Raw genomic sequence first — 19,312 nt, forward strand, 5'->3', positions numbered from 1 at the left:
AAAACACCTGTGTGACCCAGAAACGAGCGATTCTCTAAACAGAGGCAAAGCCACCCCAGCTCTCCTTCTCACTGTCACAGTTAGTGCCAACAATCACAGCCCCCGACTCCCACACAGCGTGTGCAATGGGGGTCTCAGCAGTGCAGGGGGTGGGGACTAGCTTGCAGCAAACACAGCTTGGAGGATTTAGAAATCTAGTGCGTACAGTGCCGGGGAGGGAGAACTGAAGGGAGATGGAGACTCCAAGAGCCCTCCTCATTCAGGCAGTGCAGACCACAAGGCCTCTGGAAAAGTTGAATGCCAGGTACAAGCAGAACCTCAGTAATGGGAAGGAGGGGGCTGACCCACTGGAGGGAGTTGGCAAGGGGCAGGTATAGCCTACAGGTAGCACCCTATCAAATTTACGGTCCATTCTGATCAATTTCATGGCCACAGGATTTGAAAATCAATTTCAAGGTTTCAGATGTTTACATCTGAAATGTCACAATGTTGTAGTGGGGGTTCTGCCCCAAAAGGGATTTGTGGAGGAGTCGTAAAACTGTTGTGGGGGGGGTGTGGGATTGCCATCCTCACTTCTGCACTGCCTTCCGAGCAACTGGGGTATGTACCCCGAGGGTGGTCTGATCTCCTCTGCTAGGCCAGCTGTGCAGGGGAATACAAGTTCCGCCCCTCCCCAGCCCAGAGGGGACTAGCAGCTGGAGCCAGGGGCATGGTAGGAGCCTGCCCTTCCCCACCCCTCCAATAGCTAGATTTCATGGAATAGGTCTGATTTCATGGTCCATGACTTTTTCATGGGATGGTTTAGGTTAAGAAATAAGTCAAAAATAGGTTTTGGGCCTAAGTTAGCTTAAGGGTAGAAGAGTTTAGAAAACTGATGTTGTTAGTGTAAGGAAAGATAGCGATAAGTTGGAGATCCCGTTATGGGAAAGTAAGAGTTAACAAGGACATGGCCCAAGGTTATGCTACGGTTAGGTTTTGGTTATAACTGGCTTAAGCAGGGTTTTTAATGAGTGTTTTTGAGAATTGTGACTGTTTGATTAAAATGTTATCTATACTAATAGTATGGGAAGGATATTGGTGCAGATGTTAATGTAAACCATGTGTAATGTAAAGAGTCAATAAGGAGGCGATGGAAATATAATTAGTGTAAGGGGCAGTTGCACATTCAGTAGTATGAGAATGGCTTCTACTGGAAGTTTTGTTAATTCGGGGAGCACATTCGGGCACCCAAGGGTACCGTTATGTCCCAGGGTTCTAAAGCTTTACTTCACGCTGTTGTCAGTGGACTGATCCCACATTGATCCACAATACAACACTTATACACACACTCAGTGATGACAGTGTAAGTGGTAATTGTGCACTTGTTTGCTTAACTAATCATTTTTTCCTTTTGAATGAAGTTTGGTTTTATCATTCATAGTGTCGCCTAAATACATTTTCGGTAACCGACCTAGATGCTTGAACCTGGGTTTTATTGCAGCACTATCTGTAACAACTTACTATGAATTGGAAACATTTCAACATCAAAGTTACAGAAGGTTATGCAGGGAAAGGGGTGAATCTGAGGCGTCTGTACCCCTGTTTCCTACTTACCTGAAGTAGCAGATCCAGACAGGGAAGGGCTGCATCTCCCAGTGGCTGCTGTATCCTCCTTCCCCTGGTCTGTAGCTGTGGATAAGTGCAAAGGGGAGGGGGTCATTTCCTCCTTTCCTGGTCACTGATAGAAACCCCAGGGGGTGAGGTAGACAATACAGCTGTGTGGGGAACTAATCACACTGCACTGCACCTCTGGAGAGGGACTGCCGCCAGTCACAGCCCAGAGCATTTATATTGCACACCCATCTCCAAGGCATTTGACAAACACCTCACCCCACAGGTAGGGAGCTGAGATAACGTAGGCAGGGGCAATAGGGGCCAGGGGAAATCTGGGGAGAATCTGCCCCAAATTCTTCCCAAACCAGCAGGATTCCATTAGAGATTTTAGCCCAAGAGGCCAGGACTTCCCCAGCTCTGCTTGTCCCCGCTTCTCTAGTTAATAACAGATCTCCCTTAGGAGACAAGGAGAGTGCAGACAAGGCCAGGATGGCAGTGCTGCATTGGAGTCCCATCAGAGAATTCCCTGACAGTCCAGAAGGGCTAGCAATGTCTGGGAGTTTAAATAAAGCTAAAATGCTCCAAGGAACCTTGGAGAAAACAAACATCCTCCATCAGGAGACCCTGACTCCCCAAGCACATGGAGATTCTATACAGATTCCCAGTTGTCCCCTGCTGGTACCTCTGGAGAGGACAGCAATGGGGGAAAGGATCCATTTCTGGGGACAATTCCTACTCACCTCTAGACCGTATCAGCAGTCGGCAGAGTTGGCCGTAAAGATCCATATTGGCTCCTAAGACAAGAACCAACGTGAACGAGTCCCTGGGGCTTCCTTCCCATGACACAGACCCCACCATACTCACACATGGTTCTAGATGGGCCAAGGAGATCCGGACTTAGTTTTTTTTGCTGCCTGCCTGGCTGGAGAGGCAAGACCACTATGAGGTGGCGAGACCTCAATATTGATGTAAAAATTGTATTAATAGCATGATTATAACTTATTTCTATAATGTTAGGTCATTACAAACATGTTTGTGCCTTTACTGAACATTCAAATATACCTATACGTATATTATCACCAGGATGCTTGAAAATATAAGAGTAGCCCAGTTTTAGTTAGCTAGGTTATAAAATGTTCACGCTAATCAAAGAAATTGCAGAAGGCTTCAGCTTTCTGTCATGCAGAAAAAAGCAAATGTCCGGAAAACAACATCTCCTTGACCACAAAACTGTTTATGTCCTGCAAGAGCGTCTGAACAAACTTTAAAAGGCAGCTGTCCTCCTTTTTATCTGCTTTAACTTTCATACTATTTTCTTTTTGTGCTATGTTTAAAATATGTGTTTATTATTGGCATTTGTGCTTTGTACAAAATATTTAATCAAAGTTTAATTGCTATAACAAACACTTGCAACTCTAAGGAACTTAGGTCAAGAATCAAAGCACCCAAAAGAGTGTTTTATCTACACCAGAACACCTCCCTCTTCTATAAGCTGCCAGTTTATTATAGATCTGATCCTTTATCTCAGTAAAACAAATGTTATAAAGAAAAATGTTTTAGGAAAGATCTGGCCCCTTAGGAGAATGTGAGGATGTTATTTATGTTGGATATTCCAAAGTGAATTTAGGGATGTGTTAGAACAATAAATCTAGGCTGTAAAGTTGGCTCTACTTCTTTGCAAGAAAACTCTCTGCTTGTGTCCTTAAATTTTTAGAGAAAAATGTGTGTAGTTGAGAAAAAGTTTTGTAGAAAACCTTAGTTGATTTCTAAAATTATTGAAATGGCAAACTGTTTTGGAGGGCATATTTGCAAAGTATTTTAACTGAATGCAAAGTATCTAATGTGGTTTTCTAATATCATTGCTACGTGTGGTAAAATGCATTATGTACTAACATGAAATCTAATGACCTTGCTCAGTTGATTACCAATATAAGAAGACATTTAAGTCTAGACTATTTATGATATTAATGGGGAAGTAATTAGTTACTGGCAGAGCTCTAGCCACTCCTTCCCCCAACTCAGAAAGATAAGAAGAATCATGATCAACAATTGTTCTAGAGAATCAACAACTTCTTCAATCACTATTTAAGCTAAAGACTCGTTAAGAATGATTTAATTGTAAAAGGTTTCAGAGTAGCAGCCGTGTTAGTCTGTATTCGCAAAAAGAAAAGGAGTACTTGTGGCATCTTAGAGACTAACAAATTTATTAGAGCATAAGCTTTCGTGAGCTACAGCTCACTTCATCGGATGCATTTGGTGAAAATACAGAGGGGAGATTGATATACACACACAGAGAACATGAAACAATGTGATATATGCCATCATGTGCCAGCAATGCCCCTCTGACATATACATTGGTCAAATTGGACAGTCTCTACGTAAAAGAATAAATGGACACAAATCAGACGTCAAGAATTATAACATTCAAAAACCAGTTGGAGAACACTTCAATCTCTCTGGTCACTCGATTACAGACCTGAGAGTGGCTATTCTTCAACAAAAAAACTTCAAAAACAGACTCCAATGAGAGACTGCTGAATTGGAATTAATTTGCAAACTGGATACAATTAACTTAGGCTTGAATAGAGACTGGGAATGGATGACTCATTACACAAAGTAAAACTATTTCCCCATGTTATTTCTCCCCCCCATCCCACCCCCCACTGTTCCTCAGATATTCTTGTTAACTGCTGGAAATAGCCTACCTTGCTTGTCACCATGAAAGGTTTTCCTCCTCCCCCCCCCCCCCGCTGCTGGTGATGGCTCATCTTAAGTGATCACTCTCCTTACAGTGTGTATGAAAAACCCATTGTTTCATGTTCTCTATGTGTATATCAATCTCCACTCTGTATTTTCCACCAAATGCATCCGATGAAGTGAGCTATAGCTCACGAAAGCTTATGTTCAAATAAATTTGTTAGTCTCTAAGGTGCCACAAGTACTCCTTTTCTTAATTGTAAAAGACTGCTTCGAGAACTAAAAACCTTTACATCAACCACAGGTTTGGACTTTTTAAAAACAGAATTTCATTTCCTGTTGAACGCTAATGAAGAGAATGGAGAAATATCTCAGAAAATGAACTGAATAAGTTAAGAGTTAAAAGACTAAACTTGAAGATGTTCTGAGAATCTCTCCAACAAAAACAAAGGAAATATAACTGTTAAGAATGACTTACAACCCTAAACACATATATGCATTAACAAACTACCTATCCATAAGATGAAGAGGCTCCATGAATGTATGGAGCCAATGAAAGGGCAAGAGAGGTGTGTTTTTCTAAAATTTCACAGAAATAGGGAAGAGACAAGTATAAAAACTCTAAGTGAGCACCCTGCACATGCTCTGCTACCCTGCTCAAACTCAGCTCATCCTCTCCCTCTCTACAAGCAAGCTGACACAGACAGAAGAGAGAAGACTCACGAAGAAACCAGTCCAAGAAAACCTCCCCAAAACTTCAGCATATGTTGGTAAGAGAAGTTAACTAGAACCCTGCCAAGGGATTAGTGTTATAAACTCTTGTAACAGTTTTGTTGTGATATGGAAATGCTGTTGTAATTTAAGATGTTAACAGTTTCTCCTGTTAACCACTAAATGGTTAGACCATGCATTTGGGTAAGAGACAAGGGCTAAAAGCATTGGGAAACGGAGTAATAGTGGGATTTAACTGAATTTAAGATTCTAAATATTTTGTTAATTGGCCAGTCTCAAGACAGCTCCTTAAATGGTTTCTTCTAACTAAGTAATTTAACTACTTTCTTCTATTTCAGAGGATTTTGTTAAAATTGCTTACTTTGCCCGTCTATAGAAACAGTCTAGTTATTAATAGGATCCGCCTGCTCTTAAAATTAATTTGCCCATCCATAAACAGTCTTAGTATCTATGACTCACAATAATTTGAGGACAGAAGACCTTGGTTTCAACTTACCAAAAGAAAAGTGCCCCATCAAAGGCAAGCCTGCTCACAAAGGGGTAATCTGTTAAAAGCTCTCCAGAGAGAAGCATACAGATGAGACTGAACAGAAATCAGCCTTTTATCATTTGTGTTCTGTCTCCTGTCATTTCATAGAATCATAGAATCATAGAATATCAGGGTTGGAAGGGACCTCAGGAGATCATCTAGTCCAACCCCCTGCTCAAAGCAGGACCAATCCCCAATTTTTGCCCCAAATGGCCCCCTCAGGGATTGAACTCACAACCCTGGGTTTAGCAAGCTAATGCTCAAACCACTGAACTATCCCATTTTGTTTAGTGTTTTCTTTTCTTTAATAATAAAATAGCCATGGTTACTAACAGTGATTATTTTGGTTGGCTTTAATCATGGTGTCCCCCAAGGTATGTAAAAGAACCCTGTGACTCAAATAGTGGAGTCACACCCTGAATTGTCAGGAAAAGGGATCGTAAGAGCTAGCCTAGCATTTCTTGTTTCTCTAAACAAAATATTTTTACTACATTTTGGGATAAAATTACTTGACATCCAAAACAATTTAAAATTACCCCATTCCACCCCCCACCGAGTTCACGGCAATATGGACTGGTTTAAATCAGAGTGAGTCAAATCAATGATTTTCAATGTGATTTAAATCAGCAAGCACAGGAACTCTTGATTTAAATCAGTGATTTTAATCTTGTTTTCCATTTTTGCTTTTTAGATATTTACCTAAAGAAATGCTGATTCTCAGAGCTTGATATAATTTCGTACTTCTTTTTCCTAACCCTGAGGATACGCTATGGGTATAGAAAATTGTGTAAGCAATTATATAGCTTAAGATATGGTTATTCAGTTTTAATTTTAACATTTTTTTATTGTGAAAGAAAATGGTGAATCATACATTTCCTATTTACTGGATGGCCATTATCTTTTACTCATGATTTGTGTCAAGTTAAATTTAGATAGAAATTGGAATTCAATTAAAAATGCACAAAAGTATTTTAAAATTGTTTGTTATTAAAGAAAATGACTTTAAATGTGCTGGGTGCATAAGAAAAAATGTAAGGTTATCAAAGCCTGTTTTGCATTTAAATCTAACTGATTTATTAAACAAAAGAAGTATTATCTGCAACTGATCAATTGAACTGATTTTTTTCTGATCATCACGTCCATTGAGATTTTAGAACTAATAGATCTCATCCTCTCACATCTCTTTTTAATTCATAGATTAGAAGAAGAAAACAAACTTTCCTGCTTTTTCAACTCCCAATTGAGTCCTAAACTTTAGATGAACTACTCATTGAACTGAACTAGTTGGATAAACTGAAATGAAGAAAATATTCTCTCTGAATCTGCAGAAGAGGCTACGGCCATCAAAAGAGGGTTTAGCAAACTCTGGTTCCTTCCAAGTGGTTAGTCAGTACTTCTAGCAGGTCAATGCTTTTGATTTTCTTTAAAACTTTGACAGCAAGCACGGATGTCTAGAATATGTGCTTATTTAATTTCAGTTATATTAATAGATTATATTAAATTTAAGCCTGAATATAGTTTGTCATACTTTCACATTTAAATTTTAAATTATCTGTAATAATGTATTTAATTTGAAGAAAAAAATCTGATTACAATAAAACATATCTGATATTTTTGATTTTTTAATTGATTTTTTTATCCACCCTCATTCATGGAGGAATCAGGAAGAGAGGGGAAGGGGCACTGAGGAAGAAGAACAAAGGGGCAGGGAGATGGAAGAAGGAAGGGAAGAAGAGGAGAGGTCAGATTCCTTTTCCCAGCCCCTCACTGGAATGTTTCCCCAAGATGATTAGGCTTCAGGGAAACTGGAAGATCCCCCCCTTCTCTGTGGAGTATCTGGAAAGGTCTCTCACCCGGTGCTGGGATGGTCGAGCCACAGAAGAATTTTGATGTCTCACATATAATTGCAGATGACAGTGAGGATGTGGATTCCTCCGCGAGTTCTGTGTAAACAGGTGCTATACACTCCAAAAAATGCTCCCAACTGTCTGAAAAGCAGAGCCCAGACAGCCGTGTGCCCCCTCCTCCAGTTCCCAGAGCACACTGAGCCACAGGGCTTACCCCCTTTGTTACACAGGGCCACTGCTGACATCACAGAGGCAAGGTGGGCTGGGGCTGCCTGGCTGCGGCCCTTGGGATTTGCATCCCCCAGATTGGGTTAAGGGAGGATTGCTCTTGGCTTTTGTTGGGAATTTTAATCCAAGGGAGCCCCAGGACCTACCCACAAATCCTGTCTGTATAATCAAAAAAGAAAAGGAGGACTTGTGGCACCTTAGAGACTAACAAATTTATTTGAGCATAAGCTTTCATGAGCTACAGCTCACTTCATCGGATGCATTTGGTGGAAAATACAGTGGGGAGATTTATATACACACACAGAGAACATGAAACAATGGGTTTTATCATACACACTGTAAGGAGAGTGATCACTTAAGATGACCTATTACCAACAGGAAGGAGTGGGGGAAAGGAAGAAAACCTTTTGTGGTGATAATCAAGGTGGGCCATTTCCAGCAGTTAACAAGAACATCTGAGGTGGGGGAGAAATAACATGGGGAAATAATGACAGGTTTCAGAGTAGCAGCCGTGTTAGTCTGTATTCGCAAAAAGAAAAGGAGTACTTGTGGCACCTTAGAGACTAACAAATTTATTAGAGCATAAGCTTTCGTGAGCTACAGCTCACTTCATCGGATGCATTTGGTGGAAAATACAGAGGGGAGATTGATATACACACACAGAGAACATGAAACAATGTGATATATGCCATCATGTGCCAGCAATGCCCCTCTGACATGTACATTAGCCAAACTGGACAGTCTCTACGTAAAAGAATAAATGGACACAAATCAGACGTCAAGAATTATAACATTCAAAAACCAGTTGGAGAACACTTCAATCTCTCTGGTCACTCGATCACAGACCTAAGAGTGGCTATACTTCAACAAAAAAGCTTCAAAAACAGACTCCAACGAGAGACTGCTGAATTGGAATTAATTTGCAAACTGGATACAATTAATTTAGGCTTGAATAGAGACTGGGAATGGATGAGTCATTACACAAGTAAAACTATTTCCCCATGGTATTTCTCCCTCCCACCCCACCCCCCACTGTTCCTCTGATATTCTTGTTAACTGCTGGAATTAGCCTACCTTGCTTGTCACCATGAAAGGTTTTCCTCCTTTCCCCCCCCTGCTGCTGGTGATGGCTTATCTTAAGTGATCACTCTCCTTACAGTGTGTATGATAAACCCATTGTTTCATGTTCTCTGTGTGTGTATATAAATCTCCCCTCTGTTTTTTCCACCAAATGCATCCGATGAAGTGAGCTGTAGCTCACGAAAGCTTATGCTCTAAAAAATTTGTTAGTCTCTAAGGTGCCACAAGTACTCCTTTTCTTCATGGGGAAATAGTTTTACTTTATGTAATGACCCATCCACTCCCAGTCTCTACTCAAGCCTAAGTTAATTGTATCCAGTTTGCAAATTAATTCCAATTCAGCAGTCTCTCGTTGGAGTCTGTTTTTGAAGTTTTTTTGTCTGTAATCGTGTGACCGGAAAGATTGAAGTGTTCTCCGACTGGTTTTTGAATGTTATAATTCTTGACGTCTGATTTGTGTCCATTTATTCTTTTACGTAGAGACTATCCAGTTTGACCAATGTACATGGCAGAGGGGCATTGCTGGCACATGATGGCATATATCACATTGGTAGATGCGCAGGTGAACGAGCCTCTGATAGTGTGGCTGATGTGATTAGGCCCTATGATAGTGTCCCCTGAACAGATATGTGGACAGAGTTGGCAACGGGCTTTGTTGCAAGGATAGGTTCCTGGGTTAGTGGTTCTGTTGTGTGGTGTGTGGTTGCTGGTGAGTATTTGCTTCAGGTTGGGGGCTGTCTATAAGCAAGGACTGGCCTGTCTCCCAAGATCTGTGAGAGTGATGGGTTGTCCTTCAGGATAGATTGTAGATCCTTGATGATGCGTTGGAGAGGTTTTAGTTGGCGGCTGAAGGTGATGGCTAGTGGCGTTCTGTTGTTTTCTTTGTTGGGCCTGTCCTGTAGTAGGTGACTTCTGGGTACTCTTCCGGCTCTGTCAATCTGTTTCTTCACTTCAGCAGGTGGGTATTGTAGTTGGAAGAATGCATGATAGAGATCTTGTAGGTGTTTGTCTCTGTCTGAGGGGTTGGAGCAAATGCAGTTATATCGTAGAGCTTGGCTGTAGACAATGGATCGTGTGGTATGATCTGGATGAAAGCTAGAGGCATGTAGGTAGGAATAGCGGTCAGTAGGTTTCCGGTATAGGGTGCTGTTTATGTGACCATCGCTTATTAGCACCGTAGTGTCCAGGAAGTGGATCTCTTGTGTGGACTGGTCCAGATGTCATCAATGTAGCGCAGCAGCACTGCGATGGGTACCCGCATGGCCCCACAGGATGCCAACATTTTTATGGCTGACTTAGAACAACGCTTCCTCAGCTCTCGTCCCCTAATGCCCCTGCTCTACTTGCGCTACATTGATGACATCTTCATCATCTGGACTCATGGGAAAGAAGCCCTTGAGGAATTCCACCATAATTTCAACAATTTCCATCCCACCATCAACCTCAGCCTGGACCAGTCCACACGAGATCCACTTCCTGGACACTACTGAGTGAGGGAGGCAACCTAGTGACAGAGGATGTGGAAAAAGCAAATGTACTCAATGCTTTTTTTGCCTCTGTCTTCACAAACAAGGTCAGCTCCCAGACTGCTACACTGGGCAGCACAGCATGGGGAGGAGGTGACCAGCCCTCTGTGGAGAAAGAAGTGGTTCGGGACTATTTAGAAAAGCTGGATGAGCACAAGTCCATGGGGCCGGATGCGCTGCATCCGAGAGTGCTAAAGGAGTTGGCGGATGTGATTGCAGAGCCATTGGCCATTATCTTTGAAAACTCATGGCGATCAGAGAGGTCCCGGATGACTGGAAAAAGGCTAATGTAGTGCCCATCTTTAAAAAAGGGAAGAAGGAGGATCTGGGGAACTACAGGCCAGTCAGCCTCACCTCAGTCCCTGGAAGCACTTAGACGAGAGGAAAGTGATCAGGAAGAGTCAGCATGGATTCACTAAGAGCAAGTCATGCCTGACTAACCTAATTGCCTTCTATGATGAGATAACTGACTCTGTGGATGAGGGGAAAGCAATGGATGTGTTGTTCCTTGACTTTAGCAAAGCTTTTGATACGGTATCCCACAATATTCTTGCCAGCAAGTTAAAGAAGTATAGGCTGGATAAATGGACTATAAGGTGGATAGAAAGCTGGCTAGATTTTCGGGCTCAACGGATAGTGATCAATGGCTCCAAGTCTAGTTGGCAGCCAGTATCAAGTGGAGTGCCCCAAGGATCAGTCCTAGGGCCAATTTTGTCCAATATCATCATTAATGATCTGGAGGATGGCGTGGATTGCACCCTCAGCAAGTTTGCAGATGACACTAAACTGGGAGGAGAGGTAGATACGCTGGAGGGTAGGGATAGGATACAGAAGGACCTAGACAAATTAGAGGATTGGGCCAAAAGAAATCTGATGAAGTTCAACAGGGACAAGTGCAGAGTCCTGCACTTAGGACGGAAGAATCCCATGCACCGCTACAGACGAGGGACCGAATGGCTTGGCAGCAGTTCTGCAGAAAAGGACCTAGGGGGTTACAGTGGACGAGAAGCTGGATATGAGCCAACAGTGTGCCCTTGTTGCCAAGCAGGCTAATGGCATTTTGGGCTGTATAAGTTGGGACATTGCCAGCAGATCAAGGGATGTGATCGTTCCCCTCTATTCGACATTGGTGAGGCCTCATCTGGAGTACGGTGTCCAGTTTTGAGCCTCACACTACAAGGATGTGGAAAAATTGGAAAGAGTCCAGCGGAGGGCAACAAAAATGATTAGGGGGCTGGAGCACATGACTTATGAGGAGAGGCTGAGGGAACTGGGCTGTACAAATTGGTGAGGATTATTATCAAGCCTTCCCTAGGAAAGGGGGTGTAGGGCTTGGGGGGATATTTTGGGGGAAGACGTCTCCAAGTGGGCTCTTTCCCTGTTCTTTGTTTAACACACTTGGTGGTGGCAGCATACGGTTCAAGGCCAAGGCAAAGTTTGTACCTTGGGGAAGTTTTTAACCTAAGCTGGTAAGAATAAGCTTAGGGGGTCTTTCATGCAGGTCCCCACATCCCTAGAGTTCAGCGTGGGGAAGGAACCTTGACACAAGGCTTGGGATTTTGGAACACACAGACATGGTCTGCTCAGTCCCACAGCAAACACCCCGTTAAAAATCTTTGTGACCTTTTATTAAAGACACAGAACAAGAAGGAAACAGTTCCCAAATTTGAAATGTAGCGTATTGAGTGGGGCTTTTGTTTTAACAATATTCTTTTGCTATAGAGAGTTTTTAGAAGGGAAAACCTTGTCTGAAGGTCTCTTTGATGGTATTAAAGATAGTAATAACTGTCCTTTGTTTTTCCCTTGTTATTTTGGGGTTTTTGTTTGCTTTTGTTTCTTTGTTTTTGGTAAAGAGAAGGAGTTAGTTGAGATGGGCTGGATCTGTTGTTGCAGACGGATGCTGTTTCCGAAAAGACAGAACGTGCCAAAAACACACACAAAGGGGAATATTGAAAAAGCAGCTTCAGTTTCTGGTGTTGACTTTCATGTGCAGCCTTACTGCTGGCGAACTAAAGGCAGAGCACATGGTCCGATCAGCCACTCTGAGACCTGGCAAACTTGTACCAGCATTGGGCTGCTTAGAACATTGCTTTTTGCTGCCTCTTTAGTCACAGGATCACAGCAGTGTTGCAAAATATGCAGTCTTGGCCAGCTCAGCCAGACTCTCACTAAACAGAAGGCAAAAGGAGAGGGAGAAGAAAGAGGAGAAACAGGAGGGAAGGAAAATGACACACAAAGGTAGGGGCGGTGGTGACAGCAGGAACCAAAGTCTTACATCCCAGGTGGTGTTTGGGATTTGGCCAGAGCCAGTGGAGGTGGCCGTGTCATCTGGGTCCCTCTCTCTCAGGCCTGGTCTGGACAAGACATTTCTCATCATCAGGATCAGGATCATGAAGGCACAACAGTGTTACGGTGGATCCTGGGGTCCCTAAGAGATGGTGGATGTGGCAGCCATGCGGTGAAGCTCACTTCTTCTTGTCCACCCATCTCCCAGCTAGTCAGAGCACTTCATTCTCCCCTGAAGGTCTTTTTTCTAATGGACCCCAAAGGGAGCGATGGGTGGAATAGTCCTTCCTCTTATTATTTTGTCCACCAATTAGACCTCATTTCCGACACACCAGTTTTGGTCCCTTGATTTCCAGCCCCACAGTTCTCTTGTTGACCAGGCATGATCTTAACACTGCCTTTGAGTTACTAGTTGGCCCTTCTGTTTGGGCTCATTCAGTCGGTCTCCCTTTCATCAACATTCCCTGTTATGAGTTATTGGAACATTTGATCAACTTTTTATCCACTTACCCAAAGTTAAGCTTACAATTGGGGTAGGCATACGAGGCCCAAATTATTACAACAGGCTCCACGAGCCCGGCTGGATCATAACGTGGTGGCTTGTCTTGCTCTCTCCTCCCCTTGTGCCTTTTCTTTATCCCTTCTTCTCTCTATGATTTTCATTCATCCTTCATCTTCTCCCTCTCTCTCTCTCATTCTTTTCTATTCTTTTCCTCTGCACCTCCTCCAACCCTTTCCCTGGGGCTGTGGGCTCTTCCCCTGAGTTTCCCCAGAGTTTCCCTGAGTTTCTCCTTCCCTCCAGGCCTCCCTGTTTTCTCTCTCTTCTCCCTCTGCTTCTTTCTTTCCTTCTGTCCCTTTTTGGCTCTTCCTCCTCCAACACACTTGCTCCCCATTCCCGATGGGTGACTTTCCCTCCCTGTCTCTGCTCCCTGCTTTTTCCTCCCCATATAGGTACACAGCCATGTACTTTCTTTCTCTGTATCCACACACTCACACAGAGTGACTGAGGAAGAGTCTAATCTAGAATGAATCAAAGCTCTTGACTCTCTTCAGGAAAAGCTGTCAAACTATAGGATGGTCCCTGGCTCCGGCTTTTTGATCATCGTAATGTTCCTTTGTAAGAAGAGTATCTTGTCCTCTCAGCCCCAGGCAGTATTGTCAGGGCATCTGCTCTTCCAATGTGCCACTGAGGAGCAGTTTAGTGGCCACGAGAGATGCAAAGGCAGCCTAGAATTGTTCAGTGGATGCATGTTTTCACTGGGCATTCCAGGGACTCAGTGAAAGGGGTGGGAAGCAATATGGCTGCTGATAGGTCTTTTTGAACTATGTGTGAGGAAAGTTCCTCTCTCTCTCTACAGTCTCTCCAAGAAGCACTACCAAGTGTTCGTCATTCAAAGTCCTTTAGCAAGGTGGGTGAGGAGTATTATCTCCATTTTACAGAGGGGAAAACTGAGGCACAGGGAGGGGGAGGTCAACGTTCTCAAAAGCAGCTACTGATTTTTGGGCGCCTTCATTTCTTGTGCCCAAATGGGGACACCTGGGGGCTGATTTTCAGTGGGGCTGTGGAGCCAGTGCTCCCATTGCCTTCAACTGAATTTGGGGCTAGAGCTGGTCTGGAGCTAAAAGGCCTCTCCATGGAGAGCCCTGGCCTTCTGCGGTGCTCTGGGGATGTGCAGGGCTTGAGGGTGGGCCTTGTGGCTTTGTGCCCTCTTCACCCACTACAGGATGATGTGGAGGTATCTCAGCTAGGGTCTCCTCATGGAGATTTCCTCCCCCAGAGCCTTCTACCATGGGTTTGACCATGGGGGTGGGATGACTTAGCTGCAGAATCCCAAGAAACTGCATCCTGAAAACAATTCAGGTCAGATCAAAACCCTCATTGGACAAAGGATGACGGTGCAGTATGAGTGAATGGCGAGAACAAGCAACGACGGTGTGGGACTTTCTGTACTCTGCTACTTTCTGGAAGCCAAATTCTGCAACATGGGAAATTCACAGGGCCCAAATTCTTCTCTTACAGAGATGTATCTTTAAATGACTGCCCTTTTCTGATTTCTAGCCCCATAATAGCCCACGCTTATTAAACTCTCAGAGAACAATGTGAATGCTTATTGAGCACATTTGCAGAAGTGGAGATAGAGAGTGTATATTTTAATACATGATTGAGTTCAAGCTTTTCTGGCTGCTCACACTTCTGGGAATGATTTCAGCAACTGTTCTGATCATCAGAGAAGTTGTCACAACGAAGGCCCCGATCTTACAAGCTGATCATTGAGGGTGGCTCACTGCACCTAGGATGAAGCTCACCGTACCTTCTGCAGGCGTTCACCTACACGGAGCTGCTAGCAGGGTTTGAGCCTGAGAGGGTTTGAAATGGGATCCCCTTTCTACCTATGGTTCATTTACAATGTCGCTGATATAACAGTGACAACATAGTGGGGGTGAGTAAAGCTGTTTGAAGGTGTAAAATTGCCATACACTGGGGTTAAACTCAGTAGAAGTTCCAGTGCTATCACTAATTAAAATGGATTAATCATCTCTCTTGTGTGCAGTGATGACTATAAAGTAGCACATTAAAGGGAGATGTTTGTAAATGCTGAGATGAAAAAGCCGTATTCTTTCAAAGGTCCCAGTTTTACAATGAGATGAGTGTGGGTGGACCCCTGCAGCTGTACGGAGCTCAGACAAGTTTGGGGGCCAAAGCCACTGATCCTCTAACTGATCCCCATGGAAGGACTTTTGTGCATGCGCAGAGCCCCAGTGAAGTCAATTAGACTATTCACATGAGCAAACTCATGTTGAAGTGACACAATCCAGCAAATGGGTCCACTTGGGTGGATCCCTGCATGCATGTATGCAGACCCTCCTTGGCTTCCATGGAGCTCCTTGTAGGTGTAAGGACTCGAATGCGCAGGGCAACTTGTGGAATCCTGGCCAGTGTTTGCTGGGACAGGGCCTGATTTAAAACAAGATGCAACAAGTGAGTGTGACAAACACTAGGAGGAAAGGGCATGTGAAATGAGAGTGATAGTAACAAGTTCAGCCTGGTCCATGGGCTAGTTGTGTGTGGTTGGTTTGTGGGTGTTTTTTATAACATACATTACCCTGCATGGTTCTGTTTGGGAGTGTGTGTTTCTCATCTGTATGTGTGTGTGTTTTATAACATACATTACCCTACGTGGTTCTGTTTGGGAGTGTGTGTGTTTCACATCTCTGTGTGTGTTTTTTCTCATATCTCTGCCTGTTTGTAGTCTGTCTTATAGAATCATAGAAGTATAGGACTGGAAGGGACCTTGAAAAGGTCACTGAGTGCAGTCCCCTGCCTTCACAGCAGGACCAAGTACCCTGTATCCCTGACAGATTTTTGCCCCAGATCCCTAAATGGCCTCCTCAAGGATTGAACTCACAACCCTGGGTTTAGCTCAAACCACTGAGCTATCCCTCCTGTGGCCCTCTTACTGTAGGAGTTCAGCACCTCCCAATCTTTAAGGTCTTTATCCTCACACCACCACTGGGAGGCAGGGCAGGGCTGTGATCCCCATTGCAGGGGTGGGGAACTGAGGCACAGAGATGGTAGGACTTCAATGGGATTTAGATGCCCTGAGGATCTGGGCCCAAGTGACTGGCCCAGCATAGCACTGACAGCCTGTGGCACAGCAGGGCCTGGTTCCCACCGCAATCCTGGGGCTGACCCCATGGCTGTTCACAGCCGGGCCAGGGCCCTTCCCCAGAGCGGTGCGAGGGACCCCGCTGGGGTGTGCGTCCCACTCTTTCCCTGCAGCGGTCGCAGGGGGGGAGCCCGGGCCAGGAATCTGGGACAGGGGAGGGGAGGCGGAGCCCGGATTGCCCGTTGCTAGGCTCTCTCCCCGCCGTGCCCCCCGGCGCTGCACATGCGCCGTAGCCCACAGGTGCAGGATCCCCGTTGCCGGACTCTGGAGCTGTGGCTCAGCCCGTGTCCGCGCTGCTTCGCGGGGCCGTGGCCAGGCCCCAGGGGCCGAAGCGCCGGCGCACCGCGCTGAAACAGGCCGAGAAGTTCCTCTCCGAGCGCTGCTTCCCCGACTGCAACCGCCGGGGCAGGCAGGAGCTGGGCCGGACCGCCACCAGTTCCGCCCTCTCCGGCCGGGAAACAGCAGCCCCCAGGCGTCCCCGGGCCGGTGTCCTGTAGGATACCGCTCTGCGTAGGAATGTGCCACTTACGATGCACCGAGCATCTGCTGAAGCCACTGTCCTTCCCCCCACCCATATACGCGTAGGATTCTGCGGACTGCTTTAGACAGGGGTTAAAAAGTGGCAAAGGGGGCAAATCGGAGGACGGGGGTGGCCAGGGTCTGAGCAGGGGGTGGAAATTGACTGGTTTGGGGGGTCAAGCAGCTGGAGGCAGCAGTAGGAGAGGGGCTAAAGGGAAAATCAGGAATGGGGGGGAGGAGGCGGAGTTAAACCCAGAAGTGAGGCGCTGGCAGAGGGTGTCAGAGGGCAAAACCCAGCCCGGGCAGGGGCACAGGCATCTGTAGGTCTTGCGGTGTCACGCTGCCTCTGGGTTCGGTGTGATGGATCACCCGTCAGTTGGGCCTGGCTTTGATCTTGCTTCAGTTGTACCTTTGTTCTTTTCTTTTGGGGTGGACTCTCCTTACTTGGTCAGGGCTGTTGTCTGCATCTTCAGCCCCTGGGGTTTGCACTTAACTTTATCAGGACAGGCTGCGGCTGGAGGAGGACTCCATTATCCATGCATCCCTCTTTCACACACCTGAACTCCGTTCATGAGGTTACAGCAGGGTTTTGCAAAATGGAGCAAGCATTTTAAAAAGGGGTTTTGGTTACAATATGGAATCGTATTAAAACTAGTCTAATGAACGATTTAGAACGTTGGGAGTTACAATGTTAGAACAGTGAAGTTTGGTTTGTTCATTTGATACAAAATAAAGTCATATTAATAATAGCAATTAAAGAAAAGAAACAATTTCATAACTTCAGCTCTACATTGACCCGCAGATGGCCCTTCAATCCAGAGGGATTGAATGGGTCACGCTTTATGTAATTGTCTCAAGGCTGTATCATTTTTTTGAAACAATCTGAGCTGGTGGTTTCAGCATCCAACAGAATTTACCACACATTACAATTAACATTAAACTTATCGGAATAAAGAAAAGAATAATTGGGGGGTAACAATTGTTAAAGTTGAAAAGCAAGAGGGGGCCCATCCTGTAAGAATATCATACCAATGGTGTGTTATAATTTGCTCTGCTTATGCAGATACTCTTTATATTTCAGATCCCTGATGTAAAATAGCCAAACCGCGTGTGTGATTTCAGTCAGTTGGACAATTTGATTGTTTTTCTTCATTAGTTTGTACAGACTTGTCCAATTGACCCACAAAGAAAAGGTCAAGTTTAGATGACTGGTATCCAGTGTGTTAGTTCTTTTATCCTCATGAGTTAGGAAGTAATAGGTTAAGGTGGGAGTTTTTAACATAGTTATATTACACATACGTAGCTCTACTGGTGGTTCTTGCCACAAGAGCTCCTCTAATCCAATGGCACTGTATTGAGGTCGAGACTCACCAGCGCAGCGCCTCCTGATGGTCGTTTAGGGAATTAGCTCTCCAGTGTACAGAGCGCCTCCTACTGGCCAGTGTCTCACCTGCCGCTGGCACCCGTGTCCCTGCCGGACCCTGGTGCCCTTTACCTTGGGGTGCTGCCCACACAGTAACCCCTTATTCTGGGTTTCCCCTCCCAGGGGAACCCCCAACCCTCGAAGCCCACCTTGCCTCAGTGGCTACTGCCAGTCATCATCTAGCCCCTGCTCACTGGGGCAGACTGCAGTGTAATGGCCACACCTCATTGGCAAGGGGTTAGGACCTGCTGCCTTTGCCTATCCCCGGGCTGCCCTTCTGCAGCCCCCCGTACTTTTTCAAAGGCCTTCATCAAGGCCTGCAGCCTGGGGGTTTACCAGGCTGGAGCTCCCCAGCTCTCCTTGCCCTTCCCCAGCACTGCTCTGCTCTGCTCTGCTTCAGGTACCCTCCTCTCAGGCAGCTAGCCCTTCCCACTCCAGGGCTAGAGTGAGACTCCTCCAGCTTCTGGCCCACAGCCCCCTTAGCAGGGCCAGCTGGGCCCTAATGGAGCTGGCCACAGCTGTGTACCATCCGGAAACATATGTAAGGAAAAGGTTATTTTCATGTTTTGTCAGCAGAGGAGTTAAGACTGTCATCTCTTCAGCGGTACCCAACCCATCTCACTTCCTGTTACATAAGAGCTAATGACAGGTTTCAGAGTAGCAGCCGTGTTAGTCTATATTCGCAAAAAGAAAAGGAGGACTTGTGGCACCTTAGAGACTAACAAATTTATTTGAGCGTAAGCTTTTGTGAGCTACAGCTCACTTCATCGGATGCATTCTATGTTGTTCAGAACAGCACAGGGCTAACAAGTACGGCCCTTCGCAGCTCTCGGGAACTGCTAGTGGCAAGAATTCACTGAGGCCAGCGGATGTAGCTGATTCCTACAGGTAGCCGTCTGACATACCCATGGTGTGAGAAAGTTCTGCTTGTAGGAATTAGCTTCTTCCCCGCGCAGTGTCACAGGCAGTAGCACGTCCTGACAGTTTGCAGCAGCGACAGGTCCAACTTTGCTAAAAAGGGTATTTCAAGCAGTCTCACATGTCAAACAAACCGGATCGCTTTTTTTAACAGGTTTCAGAGTAGCAGCCGTGTTAGTCTGTATTTGCAAAAAGAAAAGGAGTACTTGTGGCACCTTAGAGACTAACAAATTTATTTCAGCATAAGCTTTCGTGAGCTACAGCTC

General features: G+C 45.1%; 1 protein-coding gene across 1 annotated transcript in view; it reads right to left on the bottom strand.

Moving 5' to 3' along the window:
• LOC122458041 (maestro heat-like repeat-containing protein family member 1) overlaps positions 1–5,537 on the bottom strand; it is a 38,555-nt gene extending 33,018 nt beyond the window's left edge. The window contains 3 exon segments of the mRNA XM_043504848.1: positions 1,594–1,668; positions 2,334–2,387; positions 5,519–5,537. Of these exon segments, the coding sequence (XP_043360783.1) occupies positions 1,594–1,668; positions 2,334–2,387; positions 5,519–5,537 (148 nt within the window).
• Between the last annotated feature and the right edge of the window lie 13,775 nt (positions 5,538–19,312).

This window comes from Dermochelys coriacea, chromosome 11, assembly GCF_009764565.3.
Source record: "Dermochelys coriacea isolate rDerCor1 chromosome 11, rDerCor1.pri.v4, whole genome shotgun sequence".
Taxonomy (NCBI): domain Eukaryota; kingdom Metazoa; phylum Chordata; order Testudines; family Dermochelyidae; genus Dermochelys; species Dermochelys coriacea.